This window comes from Myotis lucifugus, unplaced genomic scaffold (genome assembly GCF_000147115.1).
Source record: "Myotis lucifugus unplaced genomic scaffold, Myoluc2.0 scaffold_100, whole genome shotgun sequence".
NCBI classification, from domain to species: Eukaryota; Metazoa; Chordata; class Mammalia; order Chiroptera; family Vespertilionidae; genus Myotis; species Myotis lucifugus.
The window spans coordinates 3,334,158-3,353,934 of NW_005871148.1; the positions used below are offsets into that span (position 1 = coordinate 3,334,158).

Below are 19,777 nucleotides of genomic sequence, written 5' to 3' on the forward strand. Positions count from 1 at the left end.
GTGACAACTGAACAAAATGATTTATACACCAAATAAATTACATTTCAGCAATTTTGTAGTTTTCAGCATACAAAGCCTATACAAGCTTTGATAGATTTATACCTGAGTATTTAGTTTTTCTGAGTTATTGTAATGGTACTGGCTTTCACATTTGGGTTTCTAATTGTACAATGCAAGTTATAGAAATGAGATTGATTTGTCTGTGTTGACCCTATATTCTGAAAGCTTGATAAATTCACATAAATCATGGGGTTTTTGTTGGTTAGTTTTCTGGGTAGATTCCTTGGGTTTTTCTACATTGACAATCATGTTATCTGTAAACAGAGTCAGTTTTATTTCTTCCTTACCAATCTCTATGCCTTTTCTTTTTTTGCCATACTGCACTGGCTAAGACTCCAGTATAATGTTGAATATGAGTGTTGAGAGTGGACATCTTACCTTGCTCCTAATCTTAGAAAGCATTCAGTCTCCATCATTAAGTATGATAGTCACTGTAAAATTTTTATAGGTAACCTTTAACAGGTTAGGGAATTTCCCTTCTATTTCTAATTTTCCAAGAGATTTTATGAGTGGATGTTGTGTTTTGTCAAATGTGTGTGGGCTTTTTGTTGCTGCTGTTGTTATCTATTGGTATAATCATGTGGTTTTTCTCTTTAGACTGTTATTATGGTGGATTACACTGACTTACTTTCAAATATTGACCTAGCCTTGCATTCAAGGACTAACCCTCGACATGATCATGGTGTATTGTTTGTATATACTGCTGAATTAAACTTGCTAATGTTTTGTTGAGGATATCTGTATCAATGTTCACAGATATCAGTTTGTAGTTTCTCATTTTGTGCTGTCTCTGTCTAATTTTGGTATCAGAGTAATGCTGACCATGTATAGTAAGCTGAGAAATTCTCTTTTCTTCCATTCTCTGGAAGAGACTGTTAAGTTGGTGGCATTTCTTCTTTACATGTTTGGAGGGGCAGGAGAACAGAGAAATAAAAAAGGGCAAAGAGGCCGATTTGGCTCAGTGAATTGAGTGTTGGCCTACAGACTGAAGGGTCCCGGGTTCAATTCTGGTCAGGGGCACGCATCTCCCAGCAGGCTCGATCCCCGCCCAGGTTGGAGCATGTGCAGGAGGGCAACCAATCGGATGTGTCTTTCTCACATCAATGTTTCTCTCTTTCTGTCTCTCCCATCCCTTCCACTCTCTAAATAGCAATGAAAAAAAAATCCTCAGGTGAGGATTTTTAAAAAAGGCAAAGAGGCTTTGCCCACAGTTCCACCAAACAAAGATGGTCCCCCTCCTTTAGAGTTTTGGCTCATGCAGGATTTTGCTGTGACGAAGGCCACTGCAGTGGAATTTTCTATTTCATTTTGCAACTAATCTTCTACCAATTGCTGATTTTTGGTGTAGTATCAAAGAAGAATTATCTGAAAAAGTTTTAAAATTTCCTTTTAAGTACATACCTATATGATGGAAATTTTCTTTATATACGTTAATGAAAATGACATACTGAAATATATTTGCAAAACTGTGAAAAATGGCACTCTTCTCCAGAGATATTTTTGTTTTGGAAAATATAGTTATTTTCATTAAAATAGTATGTTAATAAGTATTAGGTTTATTATTATAATGTTAAAATAAATTAATTATTTTTAAATTCTCAGTTTTAAATGTCAATAGCTTGTATACAAACTATTCATAGATTTTTAAATATCACATAAGCGAAAACTCTTTGTTTTTGCCTAAGGCTATTCACTGAAGTATCTCACAAGCAAGAGTGCTTACAACTTGCAAATAGTGTTGACCCACCAAGCAATATTATTTTCCTACATCCAAACACAAGGTATTGAAGGAGATACTAGAATGAATGCAATATTACAACCAAGAGAGAAATGTCAGATTCACTGCTGTGACATTTTGAACTACTTTGAATCTGACTCTTGTTTACTCTTCCTGAATATGAAACAGTCAAGTTATCAATTATAGACCACAACACCTCTTATAATGAGAAAATGCCAGTTTGAGTAGAAAATAAAAGTTCATAGATGTTTCCCTTTAACTCATAATTACTTGTATTCTCTCTGAGAATCATAATTATCACAAATCAATTTTCCAGCTTTAAAAAACATGGTAATACCTGAGAATTTTTGTATTATTCTTAAAGGACATTTATAAGTAAAGTATACTAACGCTAATTTTCTTGCATTTGAGGTCTCTATGTTAATCATCTGAGCAGTCAAATAATTTAGAAGCTAGAACTGGCTAGCTTTTAAGAATCAAGAAACCTAAAATGAACCATCTCCCTCTCTTCTCCATCACCATCCCCCAACCCCAAAACAGAGAACTTCATACAACTGAACATTTAATTCTTTGGTCCCAAGAACATAATTTGGCTTTTCCCACATCTGCTTTATGTAATGGCAATCATTTCTCATTTTCCAGCAGTGAACCTTACTCCTGGCATAAGGATCTGAACAACACAGGACTGGAAGTCAGGAGTCTCGGCTCCACTTAATCAGTACCTGTTTAAGCTACTAACATCCTTCTAACATCTTAGTGCCTCAGTTTCCTTTAACAAAGAGGACTTAGATAAATTATCCTCAAGGCCTAGCCTAGTTCCAAAGCTCTAGTTTGTAAAGTCTTCAATAAATGAAAACTTCTGTCAATGAGTATTTTAACTTTTTATCATTAAAATACCCATACAGCCCAGCTCAGTGGTTGAGCATCGACCTATGAACCAGGAGGTCACGGTTTGCTTCCCAGTTAGGGCACATGACCGGTTCGATCTTCAGTGTGGGGCATGCAGGAAGCAGCCAATCAATGATCCTCTCTCATCACTGATGTTTCGATCTCTCTCTCCCTCTCCCTCTCTGAAGTCAATAAAAATATATTTTTAAAAAATATATCCAAACATAAATTATAACCAACTTTAACGATCATCAGCAATTTGATGTATTTGTTAAAATAATTCAAGTGTTATGACATATACAAGCCTATTTATTTAAATTCAAAAAACTACAGAGCATGCTAATTGACTATAATAAAATGCATTCTGGACTTATGATTTTAAAATTTCAGATTTTTTTTTCCCACAGAGGGAAATTTCTATGAAGTACACTGAAAGGGCCCCAAAACAAAAATTTTAGAGGAAGATCCCTGTTCTGCAAATATATATATATTTCTGGCTGAGAATACCCTTTATATTTCCACCTACACTTCAGTCTTATGGGCCTCTAGGCTGTTTAAATATATAAGCTATACTTTCTTCTTCTTTATTTCTTGGCCATTTTTTTGTTTCCTGTTATTTTGCCCAGTTCTCAATTTTCTCCTAAAGAGATTATTCTTTCTACATACAGATGCCAACCCTATTAATGATGGCAACTTGACACTAGGGTCTAATTTAGAGTCGCTGGGTCTTAAATAATTTCATTATTTATTGCTTAAAGGCTCATCGTACTCAGAGATCCTTACTCTGGGTACAACTCCATATACGTTTGTGTGTCTATAGATATTCTTATGTTAAACTGTGAAATCGCATGATCATTATTTTCTAAGTCTACTGCTAATATCTTTTTCTAAATATCAAAATATGCTAAAATTTCAAAAGCCATTTAAGAAGGAAAAACTAAATGACTAAATTCACATAAATTTCTAGTGTTGAAGATGATTGTCAGTTGAAGTAAGAATTAATAATTTTCTTATCACTGCCTTATAAGGTATATCTCTAATACCTGAGGTTAGCAAGCTTATTTCACATGCGTATGTATAAATAAATAACTGGGCGAAAGGTTAGCAACCTAATGAATTAGGGCTCTATTTACAATTATATTATCAAAACTCATCTAAGGAAGAGCTAAATACTCTAGTGAAAATTCCAAGTCTCATTAACTATGGTGCCGAAAACTTTAATTAAAACAGAACGCCTCATTTAAATGATTAGCTTTGACAATTTAAGCATGAGTATAGGTCTAATTTATTAATTTGTTGATCACTGTATCTGTTATGTGAATTAGATGCCATACGTTAGCCATGTCTCTGAGAAGACACTTCTGAGAAGACAGCAATATTACCACCTGGTTATACCACCCAAGTCATGAGCTGTCACCATCCACTTAAAAAGTCCCAACAGGAAGAATATGTCATCAGCCAAGAATACAAACTTCACGCTACCTTTGTACAATACTTTGCTCCATAAAATGGAATTGGGAACAGGGGGTGATTAACTAACAATAGTGAAATAAAAACTATCAACTAATTTCAAAACTAGACTTGTTTGAAGGAAAAAAATGAAAATGAATAGATGGGTCAAAATTGTCTTTTGTTCAAAAACCAACTTACAGGTAAGAAATATTTCAAAGCAGATACAGCACAGAGACATACATGTCATCTCTGATGAGGTAAGTAAATGCTGAGTTAATGAAAACTGATCAAAATGAATGACTTACAAGCATTCCATTTTCAATCCAAGGCTGTCACAATAGCATCACTGCAACACCCAACCCTGCAGCTTCATAAACAAATCCTAGACTTTTAGCCCTGACTGGTGTGGTTCAGTTGGTTAAGCATTGTCCTATGCATCTAAAGATTGCTAGTTTGATTCCCAGTTAGGGCATGAGCCCGGGGTTTCGGGCTCCACCCAGGGCAGGGGGTGTGCAGGAGGCAGCAGATCGCTGCTCTCTCACATCAGTGTTTCTCTCTCTGTCTCCCTCTAAAAATTACTTTTATAGTGACGCTTTTAAAAATAATTTTCTGTTTATATTAGTTATAAGCACTTTTAATCTATTTCATGCAAAGCATGTCTTAAATGGCAAAAGCTTTGCTCTGCACCAGTATCAGTATTACTGGTTCTATGTTAAGTGAAAGTTTTTAACGTGGTAAAATTATGCCCACTTACGAAGAATGAGTATTTGTCTCTCAAGATAAAAAAAAAATTGGAAAATATAATGGGGGAAAAAAGGTCCCATTCATAACCAAAAATAAGGAAAAATCAATCTAAGACTAAATTTAACCAGAAATGAAGACACTCCGGAATTTCACAGAGGAATATTAAAAAATTAAAAATTAAAAAAATGGAGGGAGGGAAAGAGAGGCAAGGAGGGAAAAAATTAAAATAATGAAGATTGCACAAATACCTAAATGAGAGGTTTAAAATATTTATAAGGACACAAGTCCCTCAATTTAAGCTATACATTTAATGTAATTTAAATTAAAACCCAAGAAAGTGTGTATGTGTGTGGTTTTTGGTGGGGGAAGGGGAAGAGTTCAAAAAGATATTCTAAACTTCAAGTAGAAAAATCATAGAATGACCCTCCCCCAACCCCAAACACACATACAGAAAAAGGGGGAAAAAATACAGTAATAAGGGAGACTTTACACTATCAAATTAGAATATTACAAAACCTCAAAAGTTAAGACAGTGTAATTCTGGTATAGAAACATATAGATAGATGAAGGGAAAAATATAAAGTCCAGAAACAGATCTCAGTACATACTGAAGAACTGCATCTTATTCAGAGATTAGATTATAAAGTTACCACACAAAGTGAAAATTCTCATACAGGCAAAAATTACCCAAGAAAAGTCCTGGATCATGTCAAAATCAGTAGAAACTGAACCATAGGAAGCTCAAAAGTCAAGAACTAACTTTTATTGTTTCTCTTTACATTTCATCTCCCTCACCTCCACAGTCTTTAGTCAAAATGCAAGGATGATATACAGTGCTATTACAAAGAATTAAGTATTTGATGAGAGCTGCTATCCTATTTAGTGAGACCACAATCCTATATAATAAAAGGCTAATATGCAAATAGACCAAACGGTGGAACAACCAAACAACTGGTCACTATGACGTGCGCTGACCACCAGGGGGCAGTGGGAGCTGGCCGCGGCGGGATGGTGGAGCAGGTGAGTGGGGGTGCCAGACCAAGGCGGGATGAGCCTCTGGTGGTTACTGAAAATTCTTTGCTCCCACGGCGCTCACACCTGCTGCCGGCACCAGTCCAACTCACACACACTGCCAGTGCCAGCCCTGCTCGCACCTGCTGCTGGTGCCTGGCGCTGGTCCTGATCACTCAGAGCCATCAGCAGGTGTAAGCAGTGGCTGTCGGCCCCAATCACTCCTGAGGGCTTCTCTACCTCTCCCTGCTCCTGAGGGGCAATTGGGGCAGCAGCCACCGCTCGCACTCACTGACCGCACTGCCCCCACTCACTCTCACTGCTGGTCCCAATCGCTCTGCGCCATCAGTGGGTGCGAGTGGGGCCAACACTGTCAACGCGTGGGAGCAGCAGTGGCGGGAGCGGGGCTGCCAGCAGACAGGGGATCAGGGGCTGCAGCAGTAGAGGCCAGGCGGGGGCGTGGAGGATGGGCCGAGACCCGCCCCTGTGCCTACCACAGCCTCGCAGCCCACAGTTCAAGGTGCATGAATTACGAATTTGTGCACTGGGCCCCTAGTAATATAATAAAGAGTATGGAATAGTATGTAACATGGCCCAGGTAAGGATGGCACCTTTGCCCTTTTCCATCATACCAGGAAAGAAGCAGCTGTGGGAGAGGCTGCAGGCACTACTACCAGACACATGCCCAGCCTCATCCAGGCAGCTGAAGGTCAGCACTTTTGCTGTATTTGAGGAAGGTAATGAAAACCTACAGATCAAGCCTTAAGCATCTAAATGAGAATACTCTAAAAATTTTAAGTAGCAAAAATGTTGTTCAATAGGATCAAGATCCCATTTAGGGAGCCTTGACCTAGGGAGAGAAAGATTTCATGGGGTGATGTCACTGAGCACCACAATTAGGAAAAAAATTGTTTCAACTTTTCTCAACACCCAATGCCCCTCCATTAATCAACCACACCTTCATATATATGAATGCTTTTGAAAAGTGAAATATTATAGTAGCAGATTTTGTATAGTAAAATTGGGAATAATTTCTCTAACTTTTACATTTTCCATACTGACCATGTACTTCATTTGTTAAAAGAAACTTGCAATATTATAAAAAAGAAAAAACATAATATGAAAGACCACCTCCATTCAAGTTAAATGTTAAGCTAACATCTACATGCTTTCATTTTATGTAAGATTAATCTACCAAAGTTTCTAGCAAGAAAAGAACTCACAGTAGGGAGGAAAATATGACTTTTCTGTATTGTTAATGTTAAAGAAATTATTTTAAAAGGCTAGAAGAAACAGCAAGCATATAAACCATTCATTCTGTAAGATGATTCATGCAAAATCACTTTGTACAACATAACAGTTACAAAAGTTATCCTAATGCACTGAAAACATCAAAACCTGAAATATGGTAAAAATTATATTTTCCTTGTCAAGGAATTTTTCAGTGTTGCTAGTTAGTCATGATTTGTGAATCTCATTGCATCAAAATAAAGGTGACCAAATGTTTTTGGAAAAGTAATTTCACTCTAAAAACCCATGATAATTGAAGGTATTTACTCATACACTCACAGCTAAACAGTAATATCAAATGTTAAGAGCTCGGGGGTACAAAGGACTGAATTCCAAAACTAAGGAACATTTAAATAGGTCAATGATTAAAGTACATTATTCAGTATTTTTTGTAAAGTACAAAACGTGGTAAGACCTTATAAAAACTCTGGCACGTGTTTCCCTCACATATTATGAACTTCATTGGCAGATTAAGTCAAAACATCATCACAGGTGAAATTAGTAAAAATGGTGGAGTAAAGAACTCCAAAGTGCAGCCCTCCATAAAAGCAACGAAAAAAAATGGCACAATTGTCACAATCAGCTTTCTTGGGATTCGGGAAACTAAAGCTTGCATCAGCCAGGAGAGCACTTTATGAAGAAAAACCAGGACATTTCAGTAAGAACAGAGAGTTTTGTGGTATATTACCTTACCTTAGTCCCATCCCCCAGCTCTCTAACTCAGCAGTAGCCTTGAAGTAAGACTGCATTTCAGCCACCAGTACCAGAGGAGCAGAACGGGGCCTCATTCTCAAATAATTTTAATTATTTGTTTTGACTTGTCTGGTGGCTTTTAAAAACAAAACAAGTCCAAAAAAAGTACTTGGCCTATTTTGTCCAACTCAGCATTCAACCAGTGCTAAAGGGACCATATGGAAGACATTTACCAGCGAATATGTTCGTTGCTGCTGCCTGAGTTCATGGGTAATAGCTGGACTGAACAGTAGCCTAACTGACAGCTTCGAGGAAAGGGCGGGGAGGGAGTAAGGGCTTTAGGGAATAAGGGCTTTGAACAGCTCTGACATATTCCTGGGAATCCACAAGACCACACACATGCTGAAAGACCCAAAGAGAGCTGGGTGGCCATACAAATATCAGAAAACAACACGCCTGAAGACAAAAATTGTTATGTGAGAGAAAGGACATTTTAAAATGACTAGAGGCCAATGCATGGATTGGTGCACCGGTGGGGTCCCTCGGCCTGGCCTGGCCTGGCCTGGCTGCCGTAATTGGCCGAAACCAGCTCTCTGACATCCCCCAGGGGTCCTGGATTGCGAGAGGGCAGTTCTCGGGTGATGCACCCAGGAATTGGGCTCCCTCCTCTCTGGTTCTGGGTGCATCACCCGAGAACCGCAGCTGCCAAGTCACCACAGCTCGGCAGCTCCTGCATTGAGCGGCGTCTGCCCCTCGGTGGTCAGTGCGCATCATAGCTACCAGGCGGAGCCTCTGTCCCCTAGTTATCATTGCGTGTCATAGCTACAGGTCGGACGGTTGAAGGGTCACTTAGGCTTTTATATATATAGATTTTAAAGAAAGGCAATCCATCAAGAATATCAAGCAATTATAAATATATGTAAACCTAAGACAGAGTCCCAAAATACATAAAGCATAAATTGATAGAACTGAAAGAAGTAGGAAATTCAACAATAATAGTTGACTTCAATACACTACTTTCAATAATGGATATAAAACCTAACAGAAGGTCCAAAGGAAACTGAAAATCTGAACAACATAAACCAAATAGATCTAACGTATCTACAGAACATTCCACCCAACAAGAGCAAAATATACATTCTTCTTCAGGGCACCTGAACATTCTCTAGGACAGACCATATGTTGGGCCACAAAACAGGTCTCAATAAATTTTAAAAGATTAAAGTTATACAAATATGTTCTCCAAACAAAATTAGAAATCAATAACAGAAGGAAATTTGGAAAATTCACCCTGGATATACTTGCTTTTCTCTAATTTTGCCAAGTATGTACCCTAAACTTTATAATAGAGGTTTTGGCCAAGGCAATTAGGCAAGAAAAAGAAATAAAATGCATCCAGATTGGAAAGAACAAAACTATATTTATAAGATGGCATTATCTACTATATAAAACAAACAAACAAACAACAACTAAGGTATCCACAAAAATATCTATTAGAGTTAATAGAGTTCAGTAAGTTTTTATATTCTATACCGTTTTGGAAGCTTTATAACCTGGAATTACTGAGATTTTTCATATCAGTGATGCTCTTTGCAAATACCTAAGTAGTTTAAGATAAAAATTCAATTTACCTTAAAATGCTTAGTTTAACAGAATCAATTCTATGTTAAACATGGCTAATTCTGACATTAGGGGATCAGAGTATCATTTTGTGTCAACTGCCTCTAAGAAACCACCAGATGAGTCACAGGAGAAAGAGCACAGAACTTGGAATTGGCCACTGGCAGAGAAAGCCAACCTCTATGGAACGCTCTAATTAACAAATTTGTAATTAACAAGTGTAACCTAGGCAAAAAGATAAATCACTAAAAACCATTTCCCCAGATTAGACAGGCCTAAGCAAGCCTCAAGTCAGTCAGATGTTTCAAAACAATAAGGAAAGACTCTAAGGGACTTCATGTTTCAACAATAATGGACATTCTAAAAAGTCTGAAATACCCCAGTAAGGGGTGGGAATTAAAATAAGCTCCAGGAAAAGATTAGCTTTAATAAACCATTAAATTCAGTAAGATCTGTCCACTATTATCAAATCAATAAATACTGATATTTTTCACAATCAACTAATCCTCCCAAAACCCATACCTCAACCCCCCCCCCCCCCCCCCCGCCAAAAAAAAGGAAAAAAAAGGTATTTACCTCTTCTAAGCTAGGGAGCGAAGAAGATGATACTGTTCGAGATGACAATGAGTGAAATGGCTCTTGACCAATAGCATGTTGATGATTCTGTATTTGTACAAAAGGGTTTTGTGGTGGCCTGTGAGGCAATGGAGGTAGGCCATAGGGAAAACCTGGCCCCACTAGGTGATTCTGTTGTAAGTTAGCAAAAGTCCATGCTCCATCAGATGCCAGGTATTTCAAGGGAGGAGGGGCAAGGTGTTCAGATGGCAACGAGAAAGGCGAGCTGAATATCTGGGGTGGTAGTCGCTGTGGAAATGCTGGGTTGTTGGCTACTTCAACGTCTCTGCTATTGTCGTTAAAGTTAGAAAAATGGCTACTGTGGTCTGTACTGGGAGGGGGAGAGGGGACTGCTGGTGGGCTCCTAGTCTGAATTTGTCTATACTGCAAAAGTCTTGATTGAGGTGGTGGCATCTCAGCTAGTTCCCGTGCTTCACTTTGATCACGATTGGACAGTTCTCTGAGTAAGTCCTGAAACCTACATGAAGACGATGAAATGTGAGGAGGAGAAAACAAAAGAAAGGCTCCATCATGTTAAGAAGAGCTTAGTCAACTACGTGTGCAATTTCTACAAACAAAATCATAACACATAACTTGAACTAACATTAATTAATCTCAAATATAAGCATTAATACTCGACAGATGTGGAATTAAAGACACTAAATATGTTCAAGTACCTGATTTCTTTCTTCTCCCTTTGTATTAAAAACAACTGTCCTAGTCTCTACATGCCCTTGATAACTGGCAGTGATAAAAGGTCACCATAATGGTGGGCCTTAATCAGAAGGGATTAGGAAACACTCCGGTGCATTCACATGACACTAGACTAGCCCTAAAAACAAATTTAGAGTCAGTAATGAAAACTCATAAATACCTGTAGTTAAAAGAAGGAAGAATTCTGTGCTACTAGGAAAAAGTTAATAACAAATTTATAATTTTTAGCCACTGATTTACTTCTGTCTTCATTCATTCTTTATAAGTATTATTACTGAGTAAGAAGAAAAAATAAATTACTGAGTAGGACAGTATGTTTCTCTTTTAGAAGAGACCCCACATCACTTCTCGGCCTTTCGGCTAAGACCAAGTGCAGAAGAGACCACGAAGCACAGAGCCATGTTAGCTTAGAGTTTACAGCAGGCTGTCCATACCCAGATTTGCAGAGTTAAATTGATTCTCTATATTTCAGGGTCAATCAATAGAACTGTGTAGTATGTGCCCAGAAGGCCAGTATCCAATTTCTTTGGGACAATATTCCAACTTAAGGCTAAAAGGATAGCATTCAAGAATGAAAAGAGTAGGTGGGTCATGTTTGAGGCTGGTTTTAGTTGCTAAAATACCTTGACTCTGTTGTTTCTGCTTCACCTTCGGCACTGCTGGGAGGCTTCCAGTCTGCCCTCACTGGCGGCTGATGTAATCCAATGGGCGGCTGAGGAAGATGCTGGAGGTGAGGATGAGGCTGTTGATGGTGTGAGTATGGAATACTGCCCTGACTCAGGTAGGCGTGATGCTCATTCCACTGCTGTAACCGCACTTGCTGCTGTCGTAATGTGTCCAGGGCTACACTCCCATGCATACGATCTGCAAAAACATTTGCGAAAAGTTTAAGTTTTCATGCATTCAGGGTTTCCAGTAACTTTTTTCAAGAGTTTTTACAACCAGATTTTCTCCACAAAGAATTGGCTACAGTTTGGGCTTTGGAGAAAGCAAATGTTTTTTAAATTTGCCAGTAACCAGAGTTACCATAATGATGATGATGATAATCACATAACCTGCCATCGACTGGATGCTAAATGTTATATATAGCATTTAGAACTAGATTCTGATTATTACACTAAGTGATTGATTTTTGCTGGCATTATTTAAAGAAATGAATCAAACCTGATCCACATTAATACTGCAAAGTACATGCCATTTTAAGTAAATAAGCTCTGAATTTGTCACATTCGGCAGTGACAGGGGAACTTACCTAAAGCCTCTCCTATCGGCAATCCTGGGGGGTTCTCATCAGTGAAGTTATTCAGATGTGAAGGAAGAAGGGGGCCAGGCTGTGCAATGGCTCGCAAGGGACTGTGGCCTTCTTGCAGCATGGGAGGGGGCTGCTCAGGGATCACAGCCTCTGCAGGAGGGGACTGTGGTCGATGAGAAACTGCATTATTAAAAAAAGCATTGTTGGGCCCTGCCTGATAGGCAGGAGAAAGCTGAGGAGGTGGCTGTGGAGGCAGCTGATTCAAAGGATTCTGCTGCTGGACTACCTGATTTGGTTGGGGTGGCATTTGGTTTGCTTGTTCAGGCAAATTATTCTGCTGCTGGTTTAACAAGGCATGCTGCTGTGGAACTGGAAATGGTGCTCTTGGTAACTGGGGGAGGGGATGAAAATGGCGACCGGGGATGGCATACTGTGCAGGGGGAGCAGGAAGGGGAAGGTTTATGTGTCTTGGGTTGAGATTATCTTTGCGATGAAATTTGGTATTGGGATAAACAACACCAGGACGTGATTCAGGACTTCTGTTCTGTGGATTAGATTCCAAATCAATCTAGGAAAAAATGAGAAGTCTTTTTTAACAGCGGAAAATCCAAGTCTGGTGGCTCTCCTCCTTTCCCCACCCCTAGCACATCTTAAGGATATTATACATTCTTATCAGTAATAGCAGGAGTACAGGGTACCCAATCAATCACTTTCTGACAATAAAATTAGGGAATAAGTATTTTTTAAATTAAGAAAGGTGAAACAGATAAATAGCATATTAAATCTGAGTCATAAGAAGAGATATTGCCATTTTATTAACATATCCACTTTAATTCCTTCAAAAAACATTATTTTTAATTTCACACTTTCTTCCTTAGAAGATAACCATTTCTTTCTTTAGGATATAAATCATTAAAATGTGTTCTTTCCCTCTGATTTTATTATTTTTATATCTCTTTCTTCAAACATACCTCTATTAATTTAAAAAACGTGAAGTGAACAAATAATTTATATATCACCTTTGTATAATCAGTTTGGTTATCAATTTTTGCCATTAGTTACTGACATTTATTTATTCTTTCAAGAAACAATTTTTGAAGGCTTTCCAAGGGCATTGTACCTGGTGCTGGAGATTAGACAGCAATAAGAGGATTCAGTCTGTGCCCACAAGAGCTTAGAGCAGCAGGGGTTGACCAGCAATGGCCCCCAAGCCATTTCCAGCCCAACAGACTTTTGTAAGTTTTGCTGGAACACAGCTCATTCATTTACATGCTGGCTATGGCTGCTTTCTCACTATAGTGGCAGAGTTGAGCAGTTGCAACAGAAAACATGACCCACGAAGCCTGAAGATTTACTATCTGGTCTTTGGCAGAAAAAGTTTGCTAAGCCCTGGCTTAGAGTCCAGTAGAGGACACCAACACGTAAATATAAAATGAGAAGTGCTGTAATGGAAATGATGAGATCCTAGTGCCTGGAAAAATTAAAAGTGGCTTTACACAGGCTACGGCAATTCTACTGAATTTTGCATAAAGAGCTGGAATTTTCCAGGGAGGGAAGGGCATTCTCGGTAAAGGTAATAGCTTATACAAAGGTGGAGAGAGGATAAAAAGTAGGCACATTTGAAGAGCATGAGAAATTTTGTGTACAGAGAGGTGGAACTTCACTTGTTTATGTGTTAGTTTTCCCCTTCTTGACAAATGAAGATGCAAGAGTTCAATTACACATGACCTCTTGAATGATTCAATACTGGGCATAAACATTTTTTCAATCCTGTAAATTGTGACAAGTTCCAAAGGCTTATAAATAAACTAGGGAATGCAGCCATCCTGAAACATGAGTCTGATTGTAAGTGGTGGCAACGTGAAAAATGAAATATAAGGCGGAAAGAAGCAATTTTTGTTTTCCATCTCTGACAGAGCACTCAATGAGCTCCTTTGGTACATCAATGTCCTTACAAGTTTCAATGTTGAAATAGTCACTGAAGATTACCTATCTCACCAAAGGCTCTCAAGTTAGAAATGGAAATGGCCACTCCCAAGAACATAGAACAACTAGCTTGTTCCTGAACTGAAGCTGAGGTACACCTAGTGAGCAAGCTATGGCAACTGATGGTTTCAATGTGCCAATCCAATCCCAAGTGCACTCTCATCTCTAATCACTAGCTCTAATGGACTGCCATTACATTGGGCCAATAAGTTCCTTAAGATTACGAGGTGTATACAAATTGTCTAGAAAATGAAATGAGCAGGATGACCACTCTGTCCCAGTGGGCCCACGCTGCTGCAATACCTGCTTTTCAAATGTCTCAGAGCTTGATTAAGGTTCTTTATAAACAAACATTTTGCCCCATAAATTTTTTTATTTTAATTACTGACACTACATTCAGATGGGATGTACTTTTTCAAAGACTGTTGATATGCACACTTTGATTGCACGAGAGAGACCATGATTAGATGTCAAGGTTGTTTGTGGATAAGAGCTGTTCTAATTGCCTCCTTCACTTCTAACTTTGACATAGACAGGAAGCTAGGCCAGTGCCAGAGAAATTTAGATCAAGACGTGCTACTTTATGATAGTACAAAGGGCTAGGAGAACAGAGAACTGTAAGGTCTGAAGGAGTCTGGGTCTACAATTATCAGAATTAAACAATCACTTTCCTCTTAATAGTGAGTTCCTGACTCAAGGAGAACTAGGAAGTCCTCCCCCCCACCCCTTTGCAGGACAAAGCATCAGGGTAGGAAAGAAAATAAAACATGTCTATTGGGTTGCCTAGTCTCCTAACAGGGAAGGATCATAACGGAAATTTTAAAACAAGGACCTAAAAGACACTTAGCTATCCTGGCTTCAGTTGCTCTGACAGCACCTAAAACTCTTATCCTGGATTTTGACTACCGCTACACTGTCCCAACATGCCCTGTTCTCTCCCTGCTCCTCTCCCAAATACACATGACTTCCACTTTCACTGCCACAGCCCTCTTTCTCTATTGGGAACTTCCCTGGCTGCCTCATTCCCACTGCAGCCCCTCCAGGGGCACTGAGTCCTCCCAGCTGTTGAAACTGAGTGAGAGCTACTTATGAGACATAAATAACTGACTATAGAGAGCAGTTGCTCAAAGCAAGGCTGGGGTTGGAGATCCAGATTTGGAAGTCATTATCATGGAAATGGACTAGTGTACAGTAAGAAACCATAGTATGCAAGGAGAGGTGTGGGGCAGTGACAGAACCCTGAAAACCCTCAACTTAAGGATTAGGAAAAGATGGGAAGGAGGTGGACAAGAACTTATAAAAGAGACAGAAGGTCATGTTAGAAAGAACTGTGAAAAGTAAAAATGTGTGTCACAGAAACCGAAAGAAAGTAAGATGGTCAAAATGAAAGAAGTAGAAAATAGTGCCAAATACCAAAGATAAGTCAAATAAGACTACAACTGAAGCATGTGCATAGCATTTGGTCCCTTAGAACCCAACAGTTTTGATGAAATGTTGAGGCCTGATACTAGACTGTGCTAGTTAAGAAACATAAAAATAAAGATGACGTAGGAAGGAGAAATTAGGTAGTAGCTATAAGAAGATGAAGATAAAGAAAGTGTCTTTTTAAAAAACAGTCTATCGATCAATTTACTTACGGACTGAGGAGGAAGAACCTGTAGCTAGAAAGAATCCAAAGATAAATGAGAAGAGGAAACAAGGTCGGTGAGGTGACCAAGAGAGAGATTAGTTTTAATGAGAACTTCTTCTCTAAGCCTGGTGATAAGGAAGCAAAGATGTTCAAGGATGTAGAAAAGTGCTAAGTTTAAGATTTTAAGTTAACAAGGTGAAATCCTGATGACCGAAGTCTAAGGCAAAATCGTCTCCTGATCAAAAGGATAACAGAAGTTGGAAGATAATCAGGCATGAGAAGAGCTGCTGAGAAAATTGGGCAAAAGAAGCTGGGTACATGTAAAAGAAATGTGGGAGAGCACCTCGGGTTCCCTGAGGTTAGACAACATAAATGTGTGATGGCACTAATTCAGTCAATAATTTGGTTTTCCCTAACTAGCTCACAAGCACAGAAGCAGATAAAGTAGATGAACAAATGGATAAAGAGTTAAGGATTTATACAGTGGGTCTGAGGCGAGAACAAGGTGAGTGACTTGAGAAAGTTGTCTTCCTCTGAGGAAGTTAATTTTTCCTTCTTCTTCACTATACAGCTTCTCCTATTCTGAGAATTATTTTTTTAAGACAATTTTTAATGACATATCTATTAGCCGTGTCTTCGCTGACTACTTTATCATGGAAAGTCTCTAAGTTCAAGTCTATCACCGATATCATAATTTGAGAAAAGTATACTGATAAATTAATAATGTAGCCAAAAAAAAAAGATGGAAGGAGAGAAGGTAACATGACCCGCCAGACCACTGTGAAACAAAAACATTAAAAATACACATAAAAAGGTAAATTTTTTATAAAACATTAAGATTCCAAGATGACCAATCAGACTAACTCCATTAAAACAATGCAGTCACTAAATGTAAGCAGCATACCTGTTTTGATTCTGTAAGCTTTTTCTCTGGTGTTCGAATCTTATTAATTTCAGGTCCAGGATTATTTGTATCACTTTTACCTAAGAAGATATTTTAAAATTTTTATAAATAGTCTCCAGTAAGGATGTTATATTTCCAATGACTACCCAATATTAGACAAAAGAAAATACTTTAAACATTTTTCAGCCATTATTATCAATTTGTATTACTGCTTGAGTTTTGTTCTTAAATTTTCAGAGGCAGTTTCTCTGCAAGAAAGAAAATTTATAAATATAGCAAACCACATTGACAAGGCAAAAGCTTTATAAAAGGATAATCTTAAAACATCAAATAATTCCAAAGATAACAGCCCAATCTCCAGGTATTTACAGCCTAATTTTTCTTAAACTAGACATAGAAAAAAACCTGGCATTCTTGCTTATTTATAAAGGTTCAAAAATTTGATCATTTATAAATGCAATTAAGCAAAATCCAAATAACGTGTCAATCTAATTTAGTAAAGGAATCTAAACTGAGTAAAGATATTCTGATGCCGAAGCCGGTTTGGCTCAGTGTATAGAGCGTTGGCCTGCGGACTGAAGGGTCACGGGTTCGGTTCCGGTCAAGGGCATGTACCTGGGTTGCGGGCACATCCCCAGTGGGAGATGTGCAGGAGGCAGCTGATTGATGTTTCTCTCTCATCGATGTTTCTGACTCTCTGTCTCTCTCCCTTCCTCTCTGTTAAAAATCAATAAAATATATTTTTTTTAAAAAAAGATATTCTGAAATGTACGTATGCTATTTAAAAGTAATAGATATTGAACTAAATATAAGTGAAGGAAGCAAAATTAAAGTTAAAAATATCACAATTATAACAGACAATGCCATTTCATGCATGTGAAAGGCTTTTACTATATAAGAATTAACTGATGGAAATTTTCAATTCCTGAAAGAATCCTTGATTTGGGTTCTTGTTCAAAAACATAGGGCTGAAACTTTAAAATTAATTACTACTAACCTTCAAGAAATAAGAATTACAATGTCTGAGATGAAACACACACCGGATGAAATTAGCAGCAGATTAGACAATGCAGAAGAAAAGATTAGTGGAGCTGAAGGCAAAATATGCAAAATAAAATACAAAAAGAAAATTGATTTTTTTTTAAATGAAAAAGCACCTGTGAAGTGTGGGGAAACTTTAAGCAGACTAATATACGGGTAGTTGGCATTCCTGAAGAAGAGAGAAGGTTAAGACAGAAAAAAAAATCTAAAGAAATAAAGAGTTAAAACTTTCCAAACTTGATGAAAACTGTAAACTATCCAAGAAGCCCAACAAACCCCAAACACAAGAAGCACGACGAAAACTATACCAAGAAGTGTTATAATCGAATTACTAAAACCAGTAAAAAGGAACTCTTAAGCCGAAACCGGTTTGGCTCAGTGGATGGAGCGTCGGCCTGCGGACTGAAAGGTCCCAGGTTCGATTCCGGTCAAGGGCATGTACCTGGGTTGCGGGCACATCCCCAGTAGAGGATGTGCAGGAGGCAGCTGATCGATGTTTCTCTCTCATCGATGTTTCTAACTCTCTATCTCTCTCCCTTCCTCTCTGTAAAAAATCAATAAAATATATTAAAAAAAAAAAAAAAGGAACTCTTAAAAGCAGGCAGGGGAAAAAAGACACATTTCATACAGAAAACAAACATAAGGGTGATTTCAGATTTCTCTGAAAAACTTCACCACCAGCAGACCTGCACTACAAGGAATGTGAAAAGAACTTCGGGCAGAAGGAAAATTGTATCAGATGAAAACATGAATATATAGAAGAAAAAAAAGATTACCAGAAATGCTAACTACATGGGTAATATAAAATATTATTTTTCTTATTAAAAACTCTTTAAAAGTACATGGATATTTTAAGAAAAGTAACAATGTTTGGAGCTTATAACATATGTAAAAGTAAAATGCATTATAACAATATGATAAAGTCAAGAAGAGAAAAAAATGAAATGTTGTAAGGTTCTTTTACTGTATATGAAGTGGTAAATATAAGTGGGAAAGTAGACTGTGGTAAGTTTAAGATGTATACTATAAACCTAAAGAAAATACTAAAATAATAGTTATAGCTAATAAGCCAATGAAGGAGATAAAAGGGAATCATAAAAATATTCAAGCAATCCAAAAGAAGGCAGAGTAAAAGAAAAAAGGAAACAAAAAAACAGTTTGGACAAATTAAAAAAACCGATAGAGCAAGATGATAAAAATCAAGCCTAACTATATTAATAATCACCGTAAGTATAAATGGTCTAAACAATCCAATTAAAAGAAAGAGATTATCATATTGGATTTTTTTAAAAATCAAGAGCCAACTATATGCTTTCTAAAAGAAATACATTTGAAATATAAATACACTAATAGATTAAAGGGTCAATAAATGATATACCATAATAACAATAGTTAAAACAATTATTGATATTAAGCAAAGTAGATCTCAGAGCAAAGAATATTACCAGGGATAAAGAAGATCATTCCATAATGGTAAATTAGTTAATTAATTAAAAGTACAGTATTTTATTTTATTTTTTAATATATTTTATTGATTTTTTAGAGAGAGGAAGGGAGAGGGATAGAGAGTTAGAAACATCGATGAGAGAGAAACATCGATTCAGCTGCCTCCTGCACACTCCCCACTGGGGATGTGCCAGCAACCAAGGTACATGCCGTTGACTGGAATCGAACCTGGGACCCTTCAGTCTGCAGGCCGACGCTCTATCCACTGAGCCAAACCAGTTAGGGCAAGCACAGTATTTTAAATGTCTACGTACCTAACAACAGAATTTCAAAATTCATCAAGCAAAACTTAAAGAAAAATAGACAAATACTAATTATATTTGAAGATTTCTATTTTTATTTTATATACATATATATATGTATGTATGTATGTATATGTATTTACATATATTTTAATATAGAATGCTTCACAAATTTGCATGTCATCCTTGTGCAGGGGCCATGCTAATCTTCTCTGTATTGTTCCAATTATAGTATATGTGCTGCTGAAGCAAGCACTTAAAGATATCTTTTTTATTGATTTCAGAGAGGAAGAGAGATGGAGAGATAGATAGAAACATCAATGATGACAGAGAATCACTGATAGGCTGCCTCCTGCACGCCCCCTACTGGGGATCAAGCCCACAACCCAAG

At 37.7% G+C, this 19,777-nt stretch overlaps 1 protein-coding gene and 1 non-coding gene across 11 annotated transcripts in view; both read right to left on the bottom strand.

Moving 5' to 3' along the window:
- Positions 1–19,777, bottom strand: part of HELZ (helicase with zinc finger) — a 126,037-nt gene that overhangs the window by 6,989 nt on the left and 99,271 nt on the right. For 9 of the 10 annotated variants that reach the window (XM_014458891.2, XM_023756976.1, XM_014458890.2 and 6 more), the window contains 4 exons: positions 16,598–16,677; positions 12,078–12,645; positions 11,449–11,689; positions 10,073–10,589 (listed from right to left, as the gene is read on the bottom strand). In XM_014458891.2, coding sequence (XP_014314377.1) covers positions 10,073–10,589; positions 11,449–11,689; positions 12,078–12,645; positions 16,598–16,677 — 1,406 coding nt within the window. The remainder of the gene's footprint in view (positions 1–10,072; positions 10,590–11,448; positions 11,690–12,077; positions 12,646–16,597; positions 16,678–19,777) is intronic. The other variant, XM_023756977.1, reaches the window with a different exon arrangement.
- On the bottom strand, positions 19,536–19,642 carry LOC111826754. The gene has a single exon (XR_002830134.1). It is a non-coding gene; the product is annotated as a U6 spliceosomal RNA (small nuclear RNA).